The sequence below is a fragment of the Aricia agestis genome, chromosome 20 (genome assembly GCF_905147365.1).
Source record: "Aricia agestis chromosome 20, ilAriAges1.1, whole genome shotgun sequence".
In the NCBI taxonomy this organism is placed as follows: Eukaryota; Metazoa; Arthropoda; class Insecta; order Lepidoptera; family Lycaenidae; genus Aricia; species Aricia agestis.
Genome location: NC_056425.1, coordinates 8593971 through 8612813, shown reverse-complemented (window position 1 = coordinate 8612813; position 18843 = coordinate 8593971). Strand labels below are relative to the sequence as shown.

At 37.6% G+C, this 18843-nt stretch overlaps 1 protein-coding gene across 1 annotated transcript in view; it reads right to left on the bottom strand.

Moving 5' to 3' along the window:
- Positions 1 to 1079: 1079 nt before the first annotated feature.
- The window catches only part of LOC121737023, a 29800-nt gene continuing 12036 nt past the window's right edge, over positions 1080 to 18843 (bottom strand). Inside the window, exons 7-11 of the mRNA XM_042128545.1 lie at positions 8013 to 8179; positions 6150 to 6287; positions 3501 to 3704; positions 2570 to 2809; positions 1080 to 1572 (exon numbers count right to left, since the gene is read on the bottom strand). Of these exons, the coding sequence (XP_041984479.1) occupies positions 1237 to 1572; positions 2570 to 2809; positions 3501 to 3704; positions 6150 to 6287; positions 8013 to 8179 (1085 nt within the window). The 3' untranslated portion in view covers positions 1080 to 1236. The remainder of the gene's footprint in view (positions 1573 to 2569; positions 2810 to 3500; positions 3705 to 6149; positions 6288 to 8012; positions 8180 to 18843) is intronic.

Genomic DNA, 18843 nt, shown 5'->3' with positions numbered 1-18843 from the left:
TAGTCCCATTATACGCTACTATATCGTATATCGGTACATTAGCATAAGGGAGACAGGTTAATATACCTGTCCTTGTCTCGCGTTTTATAGATGTTGCAATGAGTTTGTGAAAAGTCTTGTGACTAGTTTCTAAAATACTCCGCTATGGTAACAGTTTTTAATAGCTTCATTGTTTTTTATCATTTACTAGACATTCCGCGCGGCTTCGCCCGCGTAAATTAGATGTTCCACAGACAAATTCGTCCACAAAAATAGCCTACCACGTGATCCACTTTCTTCAAAAAAAAAAATTGCTGCAGTAGTTCGTGAGATAAGCTCTTTCAAAATATTTCCCCCATTTTTTTCTCTATTTATTTGCTCCTATTAGTCTTAGCGTGATAAAATATAGCCTTTGGCCTTCCTCGATAAATGGGCTATCTAACACTGAAAGAATTTTCAAATCGGACAAGAAGTTCCTGAGATTAGCGCGTTCAAATAAACAAACAAACTCACTCTTCCGCTATATAATATTATATAGAATATAGATATAGATTCAATTTGCAATACAATGGAAATATATGGCATGGAAGTAATTCTTAAATATTAATTTTGACAAATTACAAGACTTTGTATTTTTTAAATACAATCTGAAATAAACAACTAATATTTTAGAATTTGCTGCTCAGAAACAATCATAAATAATGTAAATACGTAATTTATAATATAAAGATATTATATTAATTTAAATAATAAAAAAATAACACGTGGGTATAATTATTATCTGACATTTTTATTACACGCCAAGTGAAGATAATTATGTTTAATTATCTTTTTAAATTAAATAACAAATATGTTAACGTCATTGCAGTGTTTTTATTGAGAAATAAAATATATTTTTATTAACTACAATATATTTTACCCTGTTACTAATAAAAATATATGTACTGTTCATACATACATTACAATTCTACAATGTTTGTCCTTATCTAATATGCCAGAAAAGTGGCTTCGCAGACTAGGACAAAACATTGTAAAAACGTGTGTATACAATGTAGATCTTTTTATTAGTAAGTTTAAGGGCCTGTTTCACCACTTACTAATAAGTGCCGGATAGGTTATCCACAACTTATTCTTAGGCAGATTATGGAGACTTTGTCAACAGTTGTTTTGTTGTTTGAAACAGGCCCTAAGTCTTTTGTGCTACATTCACACAAACAGTATAACTATATCTATACAACTACATATCTACCCACAAAATCATACCTTCCGTTTGTATGTCATATTGAGGAGTTTAATAAACAAATCTGGGGACAGCACACTGGGATCCAACTTCTGTACACTTCTTATCACCTCATCGTACCTCTGTTTTTCCTCCTGTTTATACGCTGCTGGCAACTCTAGTTCTTCATACAATCTTTTAATACGCTCTATGTGAGCCGGTTCTGAACTTCCGTAGCAAGATTCGAAGACTACTCTTTGTTTGGCGTTGCATTTGCTTAGAGCTGTGACGGCCAGCCAAGAACATTTGCGCTCCTGTATGTCTGTGCCGTCTTTGCCCGCGTGCTCAGCGCCGTAGCAGTCAATGTAGTCGTCCTGAAATAATAATAATAATAATAATATCTATGGACGCTTCACACCACGTCAGTCTGGCCCCGTACTAAGTACCTGAAGGACTTGTGTTACAGGTACCAGACAACGGAAATATATTTAATACTTTTATACTATACATATATTTAAGATTTTTATTATATAATACACATCCAAGACCCACGGACTTTTTTGAAAAACTTTTTGTTCCGTCGGCGGGATTCGAACCCGCGGCCCCCGGCTTGAGCTACCAACAGCCCTCCAAATGAGCCACGGAAGTCATTGTGGATAATATGAGCAAATAGTCTGGCTCGAGCGATTTCAATCATATTCACAGTGTATATTCGATACAGGTCTAGCCACAGAAACATATTAAGATATATACCGCATGTCGCTCCATTTGTATGAAAACGAGCGTGCCACTTTTTTCCTACCTACTGTGACGTACCGATGACAAGAAACAGTCCATTATCTAGGCCAACGTTTCTTTTCGAATTACAGCTCTATACGACACAATTAGGCATGTTTTCAATCCGACTGACGTCAGATTCCGATAGCGGTGGAGCGCAGATTAAAGAACAGACTTTCGAAAGACGAGCTTTGTTGTAGCACGCGAAGTACATACACGTGCGGTATCTATCTTGATCTACTGTGGGTCTAGCGATAGTTTCACTACGGAAAAATTAAGAGTTACTGCGCAATAAAGTAATTTCTGAGCCAACATAGTTGCGAGCATGAGTAATATCATGTCGAATTCATTGCAAGCGTTTACAAGCAAGCTAATTCTGCGGTCTGCGTCATCAACTCATCACTCAACATAATATCCCTTTGCTAATAGAATATTAAACTGATTTAAACTCGATTCTCTTTTCATCCAAAAATACTTCTTTAACAAAAATTACAAGGTCGTCAATATAAAGTTCTATTTCTCTGGCACATAAACTTTAGATAACAAAAGACAACGAACCTTGTACATTCTACCTGAAAAAAAAATAGTATTTACCTGCATCTGAAACAGATGTCCGATCTGCAGGCAGATTTCTTCAGCCTGTCTATGCACATTTGGGTCCGATATGCCCGCAACATACAAGCCCAAACATACAGGCAGTTTGTAAGTGTAGTAGGACGTTTTGTATTTTATGATACTACTGTATCGGTCCATAGTGTACAGACTGTAGTCTTTGACGTTGCGATGCGCCATGGTTATGTCTAAATGTTGTCCCATTGTCGTGTACAATAGAGACTGAAAAATAGAGATTCAAAATTAGCGGTACGTGATTAGAGAACGTTAGATGTAAGTTACACATTCAGTTTGTCAGATTGATGGCTAAAAAGTACATATTAAAGAAATGATCAGTCTGCCAATCAACTGGTTAGACGTTCAGTTTCGCGTCAATCTTACCAGATTGATGGACTAAACTGATGAGAAACAGAGCGAGTAACCTAAGTCATTAGAGTTTTTGTTCATGATTGACAGAAACAACTATATCAATTTTATATTTGCTCAGCGAGTAACGACCAGACTTGTTACTCTCAGGTAAGTTAAAGGTCTAAATTAAAACATAGGATTTTTCCCGTAGTTGTTCAAAACGCTAAATAAATAAATAAAGCTAAACTACAAGCTCCACTCTAGGATCAATTTCTAGGATTGGCATATTCTGGGGTTCCCATCCAGTCCCAAAGGGACCATCCATAAAATACGTCACACGATTTTCATGATTTTTAGACCCCTTTGTCACAGATGGTCACATTCATGATGCTAGTGTAAGGTCTAAAAATTAAAACCACCTCAATATTATAAACGCTATTCAATTTACTTAATATAAAACTTAATGTCCCAAAATTTAGGACCCCTCCCCTCTTTTTGTCACACTTTGTCGACCCCCTCCCTTTAGGTGTGACATACTTTATGGCCCCAATGCAACTATGCCCACCTCATTCATCAAATCCACCATCTGAGAGTACAGGGGTAGATGTGAAGCGTACATCTTCATCGTCTCGAAGATGCACGCTTGGACCATTATGGAGTCATTGATAGCTGTCACTCCAACATGGGGCAGAGTATACCAGCAGGGCAGCCCGCGCCGCTTGCTGGATCCGTCCATTATGTCGTCCATGATGAGGAAGTATGCGTGGAGCTGGAAAGAGATAGGAATATGTTAGAGAGAGATAGATATAAACGGTCGGTGTGATGGAGTCGTTTACAGCTTGTCAAAAAAAAAGTATCTACGCTGAACATTTTAAATTACTTAAAAAGTATGAAAACCTCATCAAACATTTGAATTGATTATTTATTATACGTCGTAGGTACAGAAAATTTATTTCAGCTACTCTTTCGATAGATTGTACTTTGTCGTCTATGATTAGAAATAAATGTTTTAATAAATCGATAGGAATCTTTCAGCAGGAAATTGAAAATATTATTGAAGCAAAGACAAAACTTCTGTCGTCGGAGCCGTCCATTTAAAGAAAGTAGCTTGCGGTAGAAAGAGATAGATGACAGTTCTGTGTCTTTCATATTCTTATCGGAGATCAAAACAATGGTTGCATCTTAAGGTGAGACCGCAATACGCCATATTAGGCGGCAGCGACGCGACACTTGACACTTCACGTTCCATCGAACTGACGTTTGGCGTCGCGTAGCGTCGCTGTCGCATAGTGCGACTTATATCATACGATTTCGTACAAATAATATACGAGCCGTGACAGGTCGCCTCGCTCGCCTGTGTCGCTTTAGGGTCAATTCAGACCGCAACGCGCAACGCGACGAGGCGTGGTGAGATTTCAATTGCGTGAGACGTCTTGCGAATCTGTCAAATCCATATAGAAATGCATCTACGCAGTGCCGTTAATAGCCTTTTTTGCGCCCTGTGCAAGCTTACATAACTGCACCCTTGTTTTTTACCTGACTTCCAAAAAGGAGAAGGTTATAAATTATAATAATATTATAATTTATAACCTTCTCCTTTTTCGGCTGTGGATATTTTTATATAGGGTGTGGTCTCCTCACGTAGTGATTGTATTCTCTTTGGGAGGGGAGACCCCTTAATAGTCACGAAATGGCGATTTCATTAACTGTTTTTGTCTGTCTGTCTACCTATCTGACAATTATGGCCATTGATGTTGTAATGACGCACCTGGGTCAAAACTTTGTATGTGAATATTATTATAATATACGGGTAAAAATAATTCATAATAACTCATAATGTATATAATTATTGTAGTTATTCCAACGTCATATTCCTTGTGCATTAAAATATTTTATCCTTATAAGCTTGAAGATGTATGCAAAATCGGACCTTATAAGCTTGAAGATGTATGCAAAATCAGACCTTATGCATTAGGTAAATAATAATTATAATAAATAATAATCATTGATATTTATAATTAATAGCAATACAATTACCATAATTAAAAACCGCGAAAAAACACTTAATGCCAATTAAAAGTAAATTTATTATTTTGATACTCGTAATAAAAATTTACATATTATTATTTAAATCAAAATTATTAAAGTTATTAGTTTCTATTGTTAATATGCATTACTCACGTCTAAATCTTAATTGAGATCAAATATTTTATGTCAATAAGGTGCCTTAATTATTTCTTAGGCTTACGTCAATACTCATCTTTAGATACCTACTATGTTCTGACTTCTGACTATAACCGGCGCTTGAATTGAAAAGCCAAAACGTTGGGAATGAGTAATTAGAAAAGTGCTCTCCAAAAAATCCGTAAATGTAAAAAAAAATCTCTTATTCATGTTCTTAAAAATTCACAAAACAAAACAACTAAACGTAATCATGTTAATCTGATAGCACATTTGTCAGCACCGCCGTACGCGTCATATGCGTCAAACGCACCGCATAGTATACGATTTGCGGTGCGCCGTGCGAATTATTTTGGAATTGCATTGTTATATAATAATTAAATATTGTATTGTATATGTTTTTGGTCTTATTCAGAACTTAAAGTCGACACAAACAGTTTACATTAGACAAGAATGTATTCTTCTGATTCTCAGCATAGCCGCTCTACTGCTGAGTAACAGAGGTTTATGATTCAAACAGCTGCCTTAGAGCCAGTCTACACGGCGCGTTGCATCAGCGTTGCGTCAATGCAGCGCTGCCGTTGCGATGTTTTACATACAAATAACCAAAGTGTTCACGATGACGCAGCGCCCGTGTGGCCGGCTATGCGTCAAATGGCAGCGCTGCGTCGACGCAACGCTGATCCAATGCGCCGTGAGGACTGGCTCTTATTCCCGACAGACTCAGAATCGAATCAGCTCGATCTCAACAGCTTTTACTACATCCGACATACATATTATACACTAGCGCAAACTCGTGCTGCGGCTCAATTAGGAACTAATTCGATCTCAACGGTTTTTCCCACTCCTGAAAGCTGTACTAGCGCACGATCGTACTGTGGCTCAATTTGAAACTAATCAGACTTTGTAAATCAAAATCGTATCAGTTTAGGTAGTAAGATTGCTGGTCTGACTTTACATGAAAAATTTTCAGGTTATTATTCTCGTCTTGCAATAATTTTACGTAAAAATTATTGTAAAAGGCTGTATTTACCATTTCGATACACCATCCCAGCACCCTGCTGATTTTCAAGTTCTCCTCTGTAAAGTTGTCTCCGGCCAGGGTCTCGTAGGCGATGCTTGTGGTGATACCTCTAGCTAGCTTGCCACCCAACAAGTTATATTCTAACACCTGAAATTATTAAACAAATAATGTGATTAGTGTTGTCAACAATTTTTTACCAATAACTTTGTTGAGCTAAAATTTGTTTATCACACCAAAGCGAGAGCTCGACATCAATCCTATAATCTATTCGGAATTCAAAGCATCGCTATGCCAAAGTCTATCAAAATCGCTTTAGCGGCTTACCTTATCATATAAGCCTCCTACAATCCTCAAAGTTCGTTTAGAGTTATCTAACCTTTGATAGGACCTTTACACTGTCTTAGGCCCAATTCCACCAACGTCTGTTACTGTTAACGCCTTGTTAAAATGTCATGACTTCTCTTTCATTCATACGAAAAACGAAAGAGGTAATATGATACTAATTCGAGCATTAACTTTAACAGTCGTTGGTGAAATTGGGCCTTATAATTCTTAGTTGTAGGCTGCGGCACATACAAGGTTAATGCGATGTATAGTCAATAGACCGCTCAAAAATTGAGGATCGCTTGGTGTAATTGAAGAAGGAAGGTCCAATGATTGGACCAGTGTATTGATTATATATCTGCAGGTTTCTTTTAAATTTGAGTTGAGACTTTTAAAGATCATTAAAAGGGGGTCACGAGCGGTTTCTTCAAGATTGCAATAATATCGAAGAGTTACATAATGACCTTCGACCGCTTGGCTCTTTGAGTTCTAGGCCCGTAATAGTCAGTACTCAAGATGCATTTCGGTCTCAAGACACGGTTCAGGCTCTGTGATTGGTTGGCTGTCAAAATTTGGACTCTCAGAGAGTCGTCTTCTCACTCACAAATCACAGAGCCGAACCGCGTCTTGAGACCGGATCGCATCTTAAGTACTGACTATTTATACGGGCCTTAATGTGGTCTTGATATTATAGACAAAGAACCATGATACCAAGAGTTATGGCATAATATCACAGGTGTGCGTACTATATTGAAGTTTATACCTCGATCGTGGGAATCGCAGACACAATAGATTTTCAATTGTTATGCGGCACCCGAGTGCCGTTTGGGAGTTGACGGGTTAAAGCCATAGAGGTAATAGCAATATCTTTTTAGTAACTAATTACTCATTTCCCTGATGTGGTAATTAGTTAAACATGCTATGCCGTAAGTCGTAATAAATAAACGTCATTGCTCTGCAATATACACATACTCTACGTACCTTAAATTATATAATATCTGTTTGTCTGTTTCTGAACCGATTTTGCTGAAATTTTGTATGGAGTTGTTTTGAAACTCGGGAAAGGACATAGGATACTTTTAACCCCGGCCACGTCCCGTTGCTGCTGACGGGGATCAAGTCACTCACCTTCCTGATCCAGTCAGAGGCCTCCGGCACCTCGGCCATCTTGGACCGCTTGGTGACGGTGTCCAGGATGGTGGGGAACAACTCCTCGAAGCTGCTCTTGTGCTGTCGCGCTGCTGCCGACGGGGGATCAGGTCACTCACCTTCCTGATCCAGTCGGAGGCCTCCGACACCTCGGCCATCTTGGACCGCTTGGTGACGGTGTCCAGGATGGTGGGGAACAACTCCTCGAAGCTGCTCTTGTGCTGTCGCGCTGCTGCCGACGGGGGATCAGGTCACTCACCTTCCTGATCCAGTCGGAGGCCTCCGACACGTCGGCCATCTCGGACCGCTTGGTGACGGTGTCCAGGATGGTGGGGAACAACTCCTCGAAGCTGCTCTTGTGTTGTCGCGCTGCTGCCGACGGGGGATCAGGTCACTCACCTTCCTGATCCAGTCGGAGGCCTCCGGCACCTCGGCGATCTTAGACCGCTTGGTGACGGTGTCCAGGATGGTGGGGAACAACTCCTCGAAACTGCTCTTGTGCGTCTTGTCGCGCTGCTGCTCGATGGACGCGCTCGTCGACATCTTGAAATGTTGCGGCGTCCTGAGGACAAGTTATTAGCTTAGGCTGTATGTATTTGTAACGGAATTTTTGAGCACGACTTTTACCTATCTCCAGTTCCCTCGATCGGAGTTGCCAAGAATTGTATTGTTGTTGTCGCGATCACCGGCGGCGCTCGCGCGGGGCTTGATGGGTTCATTCGAAACTTTGGATAGGTAGGTACGTATTAAGATTTAAGAGCCAATGAAAATGCAATAATTTGTTTAAATTATTGCATTTTTATTGGCTTAAATAAAAAAAAAATATTAAAAAAATAACGTGTTTTTTTAACTATTATTATTTATCACACTATTTAAAGGTGAAAGTTAGTAAGTGATATTACTTCTTCACATCTAAACGGATGGAGCGATTTTAATGAAGTACGGAGTTAGCTAAGAAAAACCTAGCCTATGCTAATCCAGGGTACAGGCTAGGTTTTAATGCTAATCCAGGGTACAGGCTAGGTTTTACGGAAAATATCACAATTTATTTCTCCTAATAAATTTGGTGTAGGTACCGCTGTCTTGAATCTACAACCCAAGATAGAATTTCTTGGCACGATTTTACTAGGAGAGCTCTACGTAAAGTGTAGAGCTAAGAAGATGGAGAAATGAGAGCCCCTTGCGAAGACGTTTTATTTATCGCTTCTTCATAGAATCGTTAAGGGGGCGACTATACCTCAAAGTGTCGATTTTATAATTCATTTTCATACTTAAAAATAATCCCCGAATTGTTTCATTTTCTAAAATTAGATACCTACTACATTATATTTGCGAGAATTTGATCAGAGCAAAAACACGATATCTTAAAATTTTCTCGATAGAAAAAAATCACAAAGATGCATCTAATTTTCACGAATTTTTCATTTATTGCCATAACCGTGCATTGAACTAAGTTAATATTTTAACACATTGTATAAAATTCTATCATTGAGAGATCGACCTAGCGGATTTTTAAAATGTTGTATATTTATCGAGTTATTGAGAAAAAACTAATTTGGCGATGAATCCGCGTCGTCCTTTTTCAACTGGCATATGAAAGACGGGCGTGAGTGTGAAGAGAGAAAGACGATGTTTGATTTTTTGGGTTAGTCGCCCTCTTAATCAAAATATATGGAATTGTATGTCATGAGTCGAATGTCGACTTTATTTGATCGAACGCTTTAAATGTCAATTTCATACATATTTTGATCTGCGATTCTATATAGAGGCTACAAAGAAGACGTACTTGGCTAAAGGGCCTGGTGTACTACTAGGCATAAGATAGCCTCGAATATTCACTACTTTTTGCAGACCGACGCGACAGCTGGTACTTACTGCGAAATAATACTGTTTTCTGAATACACCATATTTATAAGTACACGATATGAGCCCCCAAAAATCTGAAGAAGACTACAAAAATCCACTTATTACACAAACAATAAAGTTGCGTACGTAAAAATTTTATTAATTCTTAAATTTTAAGATATTTCATACAAAATTTTCAAATAGCTTATTAATTATTTATTAAACAAGAAGGTTTTGAATTAAATGTACAAAATTTAACATTTGAATTAGATATCTGCATGAGGAGATAAATTAAATAAGCTGTAAACGTACAATAGGATTTAGGGTGGCCACTCTTTTTGCGATGGATGGGATTTCGGAATTCGGAACGATCGCAAATGTGTGGTCGCCCTTAGATATAGGCCACAGGCACACCACAGCGCAAAAATAGCTTCTAAGTATGAACTAAGAACTCCATAATAACGACCTCATTTTATCATAACACAAGTTTGTTCCTTTTATTAACCTGAATTTATTAATTCTATATTTAAATAAACGAGGTATTTCTTGTAGTAAATAGTAGGGGAAAGGGGATCCAGAGAACAGGATCCTGACCTTATTAGATGACCTTAATCTAGATTCCAGACACAATAATTTGTTTGTTACTGACATAGTTCAGCATGATGTTTTAAGCTTCCTCAAAATGAAAAATATACAGTGTGTAACAAAAATAAGTGATAATACTTTAGGGTGTGTACGTGTTTTTTGTACAGAGTTCAAAAAACACGTACACACCCATAGCAGCGCTGAATGACCAAAATGCTGCCCGCGACTTTGTCCGTGTCAGCATACTGCATAGTATAATAACAAAGATGGACAATTTTCCCCTGTTTCCTCACCCAAAGGGTAAAAACGGGATCCGATAACAAAGATATTTCAGCCTGTCCGTCTGTCTGTCTGTCCGTATCCAGACTGTACTTCCCCTTTCTAACGTGTAGTGAATATTATTAAAGTATTATTTTTTTATGAAATAAGGGGGCAAACGAGCAAACGGGTCACCTGATGGAAAGCAACTTCCATCGCCCATGGACACTCGCAGCATCAGAAGAGCTGCAAGTGCGTTGCCGACCTTTTAAGAGGGAATAGGGTAATAGAGGAGGGTAGGGAAGGGAAGGGAAGGGAATAGTTGAGGGTAGGGAAGGGAATAGGGTAGGGGTAGGGGATTGGGAGATTGTTAAGCCACATCCGTCAGCCGGACGTTCGCGGATGCAAAAACATCCAGTCAGATTCTGTTCGGAAGTCCGAACGCTCAAGGTCGTGTCCGCGACTTATGTTGGACAGTGTGTACACTGCACAGTTTAGTGTATTTAATATTTTGTACTTACTAGGCTACTAGGTACTAGGTAGGCACTTGACTAGGTATATGACCAAAAAAATACTCAATTGTATCCATACTTAATTTTATACGTGGGAGAGCCATGCTTCGGCACGAATGGGCCGGCTCGACCGGAGAAATACCACGTTCTCACAGAAAGCCGGCGCGAAACAGCGCTTGCGCTGTGTTTCGCCGAGTGAGTGAGTTTACCGGAGGCCCTCCCCTACCCTACCCTATTATCCTATTCCTTCTTAAAAGGCCGGCAACGCACCTGCAGCTCTACTGATGCTGCGAGTATCCATGGGCGACGGAAGTTGCTTTCTATCTGGTGACCCGTTTGCTCGTTTGCCCCCTTATTTCATTTAAAAAAATATTATAACTTACCAATTAATATTATAAAATATGACTTTGAATAAAAAAAACTAAACCACTGACTTTTAGCAACGCGTCGTATGCACTGATCAATACAGATGCATCACTTGACTATATCTGAGCAATAGATTAATTGCTGTAATCAATTTATATCCATGTCGACTTCATTACAATAAAATAAAACATTATAATTTTAGCATTCCGATGTTAGGGCTACTTCAGATTAAGATTTATTAAATCATTATAATATATTTATCTGATATTTGCCTAACGGAAAAAACGATACACTTATTTTAACTCGATAGTTATATTTTTCGAAATTATGAATCTTTCTGGGCTTTTCAACAAATATCTGTTACACTTATTGAGTTACTATCATTAAATAATTTGCACTACTACAATCACACACTTTATAAAATAATGGTTAAAGGAAATATTAGTAGGTACTTAATGTAGTTAATTTTTAAGTAATCATCAAAAACAGTTGTGGGACTTACGGCCTTTACTTCCGTGCTATAATGCGGGAGCCGTTGTTGTTGTTACGCGATATTGTTCACTATTATCTGCAGCGTCAAGCACATTGCTCGGGGGCACGAGTCGTGGAATCATTATATCACGATTGGAGGATAGCGGGGTGTGTAGGCGGGGCTAGCGCGTTTTGATATTTTTGGCAGCCCGGTCTTAAAATACATTTATTTATAATTTATGAACTATTTAAACGATTTCATTGAGTTACGATCCATTTATTATTATGGAACTTACCCAAAATTATTGCTGGTGAAGACACAGAACACAGAAGCACAGACTTGTGGAAAAATTAAACCAACATGTCAGCTCAGTAAAAAAGGAAAGCTTTTGAATCGAATCATTAAAATCGAATATTGGAGTTGCATAATTTGAAGACGAGCTGTAATAATTTGTGTGTACATACTGCTTGTCTGCCGAAACGCATCTTTCTCAATCGCGCGGTTCCTAGTATGTCTGAAGTGGCACTTAGCGGCCTTACCTCACCTTAGTAATATTTTTAAGCTTTACTACTAATTTTCTTTTTTCTCTACTACTACTATTAACACCGAGGTGGTGTTATTTTTACTTCTCTCAGGAGACTTTTCTTTTTGATAATATTTATGTTCTTTCTAACATATAAGAGGTTATATGCATACTAGTTATTATAAATCCGAAAGTGTGTCTGTCTGTCTGAAAGTCTGCCTGTCTGTTATGGACCAAGAGCCTGCGATAGCCAGACCTTTCTCCGTTTCGTAAAGCTAAAAGTTTACCTGTTTGTGGCCTTTACTGGGGTAAGAACGACCAGCAACTATGGATTTTCGGTCGCGGTTACTTTAGGTCTTAGGAGGTATCCAGTTCTGAAGGTCTACCTGACCTTCCAGAAAGAGTAAAGCTCAATTTCATAGCTTATATTCTTCGCGGTAAGTGGAGGAATCTCGTTTTCCAGTGCCAGACTTTTTTGACATTTGCTTCCCACTGCTAGACGCCCTCAAAGTCTAAGAAAGTTTAAGGGTCTGGCAGCTGTCAAAAATGTCCGGCACAAAGAAGACGAGATTCCTCCACTTGCTCTGCTAAAAATGGTTTATTTCATAAACAGAATATAAAGCCGGCTCCACATTCGCGGCGCGAAAGCCCGCGAAGGCTGCGAATCGCAAGTGTGGAGGGTTTCGCGGCTTCGTATAAATTGCGCTTCGCGGCTTCGTATTTGTTCGAATCGTGTTCACGGCGCGAATCGCGGCCGCAATTCGGGCCGCGAGTGTAGAGCCCGGAAAAGGATGCGATATTTTTTCAATCTGATTTAAGTATCAAAATTGATGACGAAAATATGAAAATATATTTTGAGCCCTCATCACATTCGCTGCGCGAATTGCGGTCGCGATTCACGGGTGCTACACGCCGTGAACACGACGCGAACAATGGGGATTGTCCATTTTTTTTTAATTTTGCTCATTACAAAAACATTTCGAGGAATAAGGTCAGTGATCGTTTTTCTGTATATAAACGAAAAAAATACCCACTAGTTACTTATATTTTTGAACAAATACGTTTAACCTTTGTTTGACCTTCAATGGCGTTAAATTAGCAATAAATTCGACCAACATTACGTTTCGAACTTTTGGTAAGCTTCTCGTATCAGCTTTCACATAATGAGAACTTGCATTTGACGAAACAGCCATTATAAATAAGATTGAAAGGAAATTTAAAACATATGCAGAGGTCAATTAGCGGCCGATGATGACGTCAGAGCGAAACTTTAAAAATTTATTGAGAAAAAACTAGCCAATGAATTTCAAAATTATTTAATTTATATTCTTAAAATACTCTATTTTAACGAAAAAAAATATAAAAAGTACATGTGATTTTTTTGGACAATGCCCATAACGGCCCTCTACACTAGCAATCTTCGCATTTATGTTCGCGCAATAAATGGACTTTGAAGTCACTGTTGCTGCTGCTCTGACATTGTGTGCGACTGCGAATAAAAGCGAGTGTTGATGATGTTCGCGTTCGCGCTTCGCGAGCCCTTTATCGCGGGCCAAAAAATTGACACCGGACGGGGAAAGCCGCGAAGCGTGAACGCGAAGTCGCGAAACACTCCACACTCGCGGTTCGCGGCATACGCGGGCTTTCGCGCCGCAAGTCTGGAGCCCGCTTTACACACAAGACGTTTGTACTTTGTAAAATTATTCGATCGTCAAAACATTTACAATGGTACATTCACATGTTAATATTATGGTAATCTTCATAATTTATATAAATTGTACTATTAATAACACAACAATAACAAAGTTGATTTGCATTCAAAATATTCAAGATCTGAATCTTTGTGTTCATTCATTGATGATAATCATCATAATATTATGTATACAGTTGTATACATTATGTAAAATATACCACAAAAGATTTTTAACAGAGATGAACCACATGTATATAGGTTAACAGATCATAAGCAATACCTATAGCTCTATTTCTGCCCCTACTTCCTTTACACTGGCACTGTAATTGACTAGATGTTGCTTGTTATATCGTAATGTTTAGACTTTAGCCTATGGGCAATAAGAGTTACCTATTTTTTTGTTCTAACCACAATAATTATTATTGATGACATGAGTGGCTGATCTGCGTAACTAATATTTTACTAGTTAAGAGCAATTACTTATTTTTTTCCCTTATAATTTAATACAGTCCTTGTAACTCACCTACTTCTATCATCTGGCTAATATTTCTCCATAGAATACACATTTGATTTCAAATCATTTTCCTGGTCCTGAAGCCTCCATTTATGCAAGAAAGTAAGTTTTTATATTATTAAAATTTTAATAATATATATTATATTGTCATTTGTTTGATGCATTCTAGCATTTAGTGGCTCTTAGCAGCCATTAAATACAGTTGTGCTAAACCTTTTGAACTTATTTTGCATTTTCTAATGATTTGCTTATGAGGACTGAGGTATTAAATTAGATCAAAAAGTATTAGTTTGTAGTATACTTAGCACATTTATCTCAATGCCACACGCAAAAAATAGTGATGGCACTGAAACGTGCCATCCGCAACGAATCGGTTAAAAAGTCACATACGGTCCATTTCCAGAAATACACTTATTTTGCTACTTCTAATCAACGTACACGTCAGATTTCGAATGTAAACTTAAAGTATTGAACATGTAAAAAAATATTGACAAAATACTGTTTTCTTTTCCGCATGGCTGAAGACACAGATGCGTGTCATCTAATCGTATGGCATTGGGCACGCCACAGTTAGAAGTTAGCAAAATTAGATATGGCAAGGAATCGATTAAAGATAAAAGTTTGGAAATTGCAACATTGCTTAAATAACATCAAGCAAATTTACCACAATTTCGCTTACAGTAACATAATGTGAATAGTTAACATTCATAGTTGTTATTTACCCATAAAGTCTTATCTTGTAGATAACTAAAAAGAGAAATTATTGAAAAAATGTATAATACAAGTAATAAGCGATATTGTTTCAATTGCAACATTGTTAAATGGCTTTATAAAAAAACCAAACCGCTTGAGATTTACGACTGTAAGAACATAATAAGACATATTTTTGCTTTAGATTTCAAGATTACTCCCTTCTTCTGGGAAATCTTCCAGCGAAAGTTTAGCTGTTAATGTCCAATAAGTTAATATTCATCGGTTTTTTTAGTTATGTTTCATACAGTAATGCAAGAATACAGTTTTAGTCGTAAGAGAATTTTCCATTCAATAAAAATGAACCTGAGTTCTTGTTGATTTGTTTTTTGGCTTCTTCTCTGAAGAAGCCAAAAATCAAATAACATTCAAAAGGGCTAAAGGGCAAAAGGGTAAGTGGTGTTTAACGCTTTATTGCCCAGGGCCAGCGATATAACAAAATTTACATTCAATATTGAAATCTGCATGTAAATTATAAGCCTGATGATACAGATTTGAGAAAATATTGCATTATACTTACTATCCACTATAAAAGTGTATTTTTTACATATTTACCCTTAGTCTGTTGAACTGAACCAATGTAGATAAAATTTTGGTGTGCAGATACTTAGCTTCCCAGTTTGCGGGATAGTGCTTATGTGAATAATGTATTATTCCTGTAGATTGACATTCCAGGCAATGTCCAATACATGTCTAGACCTAGATGTCTAAATTACCAAATCAAAAATCTGCATTCTATCAGGTCAACTGGGTAACTGTAGGTTTTGGTGGGAAGAATGTAATTAACATGTTATTTAGAGGATAAAACTATCTATGTAATAAATCCATAAACCTCTACACCACTTTGATTGTTTTTGAATAAACAATTTTTAGGGTTCCGTAGCCAAATGGCAAAAAACGGAACCCTTATAGATTCGTCATGTCTGTCTGTCTGTCCGTCCGTATGTCTCAGCCACTTTTCTCCGAAACTATAAGAGCCATACTATTGAAACTTGGTAAGTAGATGTATGACCCTTCATTTCAATTTCATTTGTATACAATAAATTAGGTAAACAAACAGTCTATCTTTCCATCTTTTTCATCAATCATTCTTTTTTCTCAATAAATGTTTTATTTAATAAAAATAATGACAGAAACATATAGATAAAATGTAGTACGATTTACGAAGATAGGTACTTTGATTTATGGAAAAAACCATTCACGCGATAAACAAATTTCTGCGCGAAAGAAGTTGTAGGCAAGGTATTTATTAATTCAAGACATTTCAAAGTTGTTCTACTGAAACTAATGGTTTATTTTGGGGATAATTATGTATACTAAAATTTAATGTGTACCTATATATAACTTAGGTACAAGTTCAACAAATTACAAAATTCTTACCGTCTTGCAATCCCCATGGCACTTATTCCACTTTTTCTGCTAAGTAGTCTCAACACGGATACAGGATTCATTTTGATGTTTACAAATCTATTGCTTTTTTTATAATCTTCTATTTTGAGATGAATACTTTGTACAAACACAACTCGATGTCTCTTCACAAATATTTTAGAAAGTTGCCAATAAACTGTATGCTGATGCACTAAATTTTAAAGGCGAGTATTTAAGTATGCCAATCGCTACTAAATTATGTGCGCTACGTTTACATGGTAGAATTTCTCAAAAGTAAAAGTTGAATTTCACGAAGCGACTTGCGATTTAAGCTGGCGGCTGGCGCCTAGGTAAAGCTGATAGCTACATGACATTGACACTGACAGTGACAGAAATGTGACAATGGTTTTTTTTCTTACTATGGCACTTCGGCTATTTAACCATGGCCAATGTCGAGTATATTATGGCGGGAAAACAATTTTCTATAATACTATTCTCAGCATTCTATGATTTTCAGCATCTTTTTCTATATTGTCAGGTCGAAAGTCTAGTCAAAGTCTAAGTAAAAGTTATTACAGTCAAAAATCAAGTCGGTCGATTCAGTAAAGTGGTAGACGCTTTATTAAAACTTTCGATGGAGTTCTGGAGGGAACACAAAAAAGCACGTTTTTGGATATTGCATCACTTTCCTACACTTGTGCACGATAACGAATATCTAATAGTTAATTATATCCTACCAATACTTAAATATAATATACCAATACTTAAATACAATACTTAAATATAATGTTAATAAGTCTCAATACATGGCCTTTTATGCCGCCGGTGGTAGAACCCCAAAACAGGTACCCGAAATTCTCCTGAACGGAATCGCTCTCAGTAGAGTCACAGTATAGCAATATTAGTCCCTACAGTAACGAAACGCCTTTGATGTCGCACGATGCCGCCACCGATGTAGGTACCGAGCAGATATGCCAGGGTTGCCACGGAACGGGAAATAAAATATTGTGCTTGTAATGCAAATGTTATCATTTAACCCATCAAGCCCCATAAGCTTACCGGTGAGCGAGACACAATAGAATAACAATAGATTTCCAAGGATCCACGAATCACGATCGAAGGATTAATAATGAAGACGCATTCGAAATTTCGAATATATAAAATATCCAATAATTAATCACACGTCAGGTATAAGAGAAGCACTTCAAAACCAGGGATGTCAGACGTACCAATTTCTTGGTACACATACCAGGTTTTGGTTCCACGTACCAAGTAACAAGACTACTCGGTCCTTGTACGCAAAAATACCAAGATTGGCCCTTGACCGACCAAAATACACCGACCATAGAATAACCGGCAAATTTCAAAGACGCATGTAAAAAACATTCCAATCAGATTTCCTTTATAATATAAAACTTTTTTATAGCAAGCAGTCCCGATAAACTGTGTGTTGTGTGTAAAAATGTTTTTCCGAAATCTCAATTTGTTTACTTCGGACTTCTTTTCCATTGTTTGGTTAAGCAAACGAACCCTCGTTTCTTATAAAAAACTTCGTTATGAATCATTTATATCTATTTTTTTCAATATACTTTACATTTTATACTCGAATTATACAGTATAATATCAAAAAGATAATGCAGTTCAAAATGATATTTCTTCTGTGCGTTCGATGATTACTGCCCTCTATTAACAGTAAGTATACGAAATTATTTTTTTTTTTCACTGGGATGCGACTTCCGACACAGTTTGTCATTAGTGTTCAGCGCCGGAGCGGAGCACAAGCGTACCAGTTTTCTGTCTCCGATACCAGTTTTCAGCCAGCTCGATACAAGGATTTCCAAGTGGCCGTCTAACATCCCTGTTCAATACTCTTATTACGTGCGCGGTAAGGGCGGTCCAAAGGACAAAATGTTACACTTGGTGTGTGTACCTAGCTAGGTTAATTATTCTATATTGTTTCTCTCCTTGTTACACTTCTTACAACGTAAACAATAAAACAGAGATGCAAATAAATACCGCCAAGGCCAACACAATATTAGTATAAACTGTGAGCCGATATTTATGAAAATTTAAATCCTTTTTGTTTTTTGAATCAGATTTACATCCGTACACTGAACATTTATTATAATATCCCATTGTTTATAAGATAAGTAGTCGTTTTACAACACAAAATTCGTAGACAACGCGCCAACGTCACCCCCGTGCGCGCAGGTATACAAACTACGCGAGTTTGTGTACGCGGGCCCGCGCCGCCCGCTTCCCCGCTGGTACCCCTCCATTGCTCTGCGCAAGTACATTCGTTTCACTACTGTAGGGATACCTATGTCATATTGCTATACAGGGG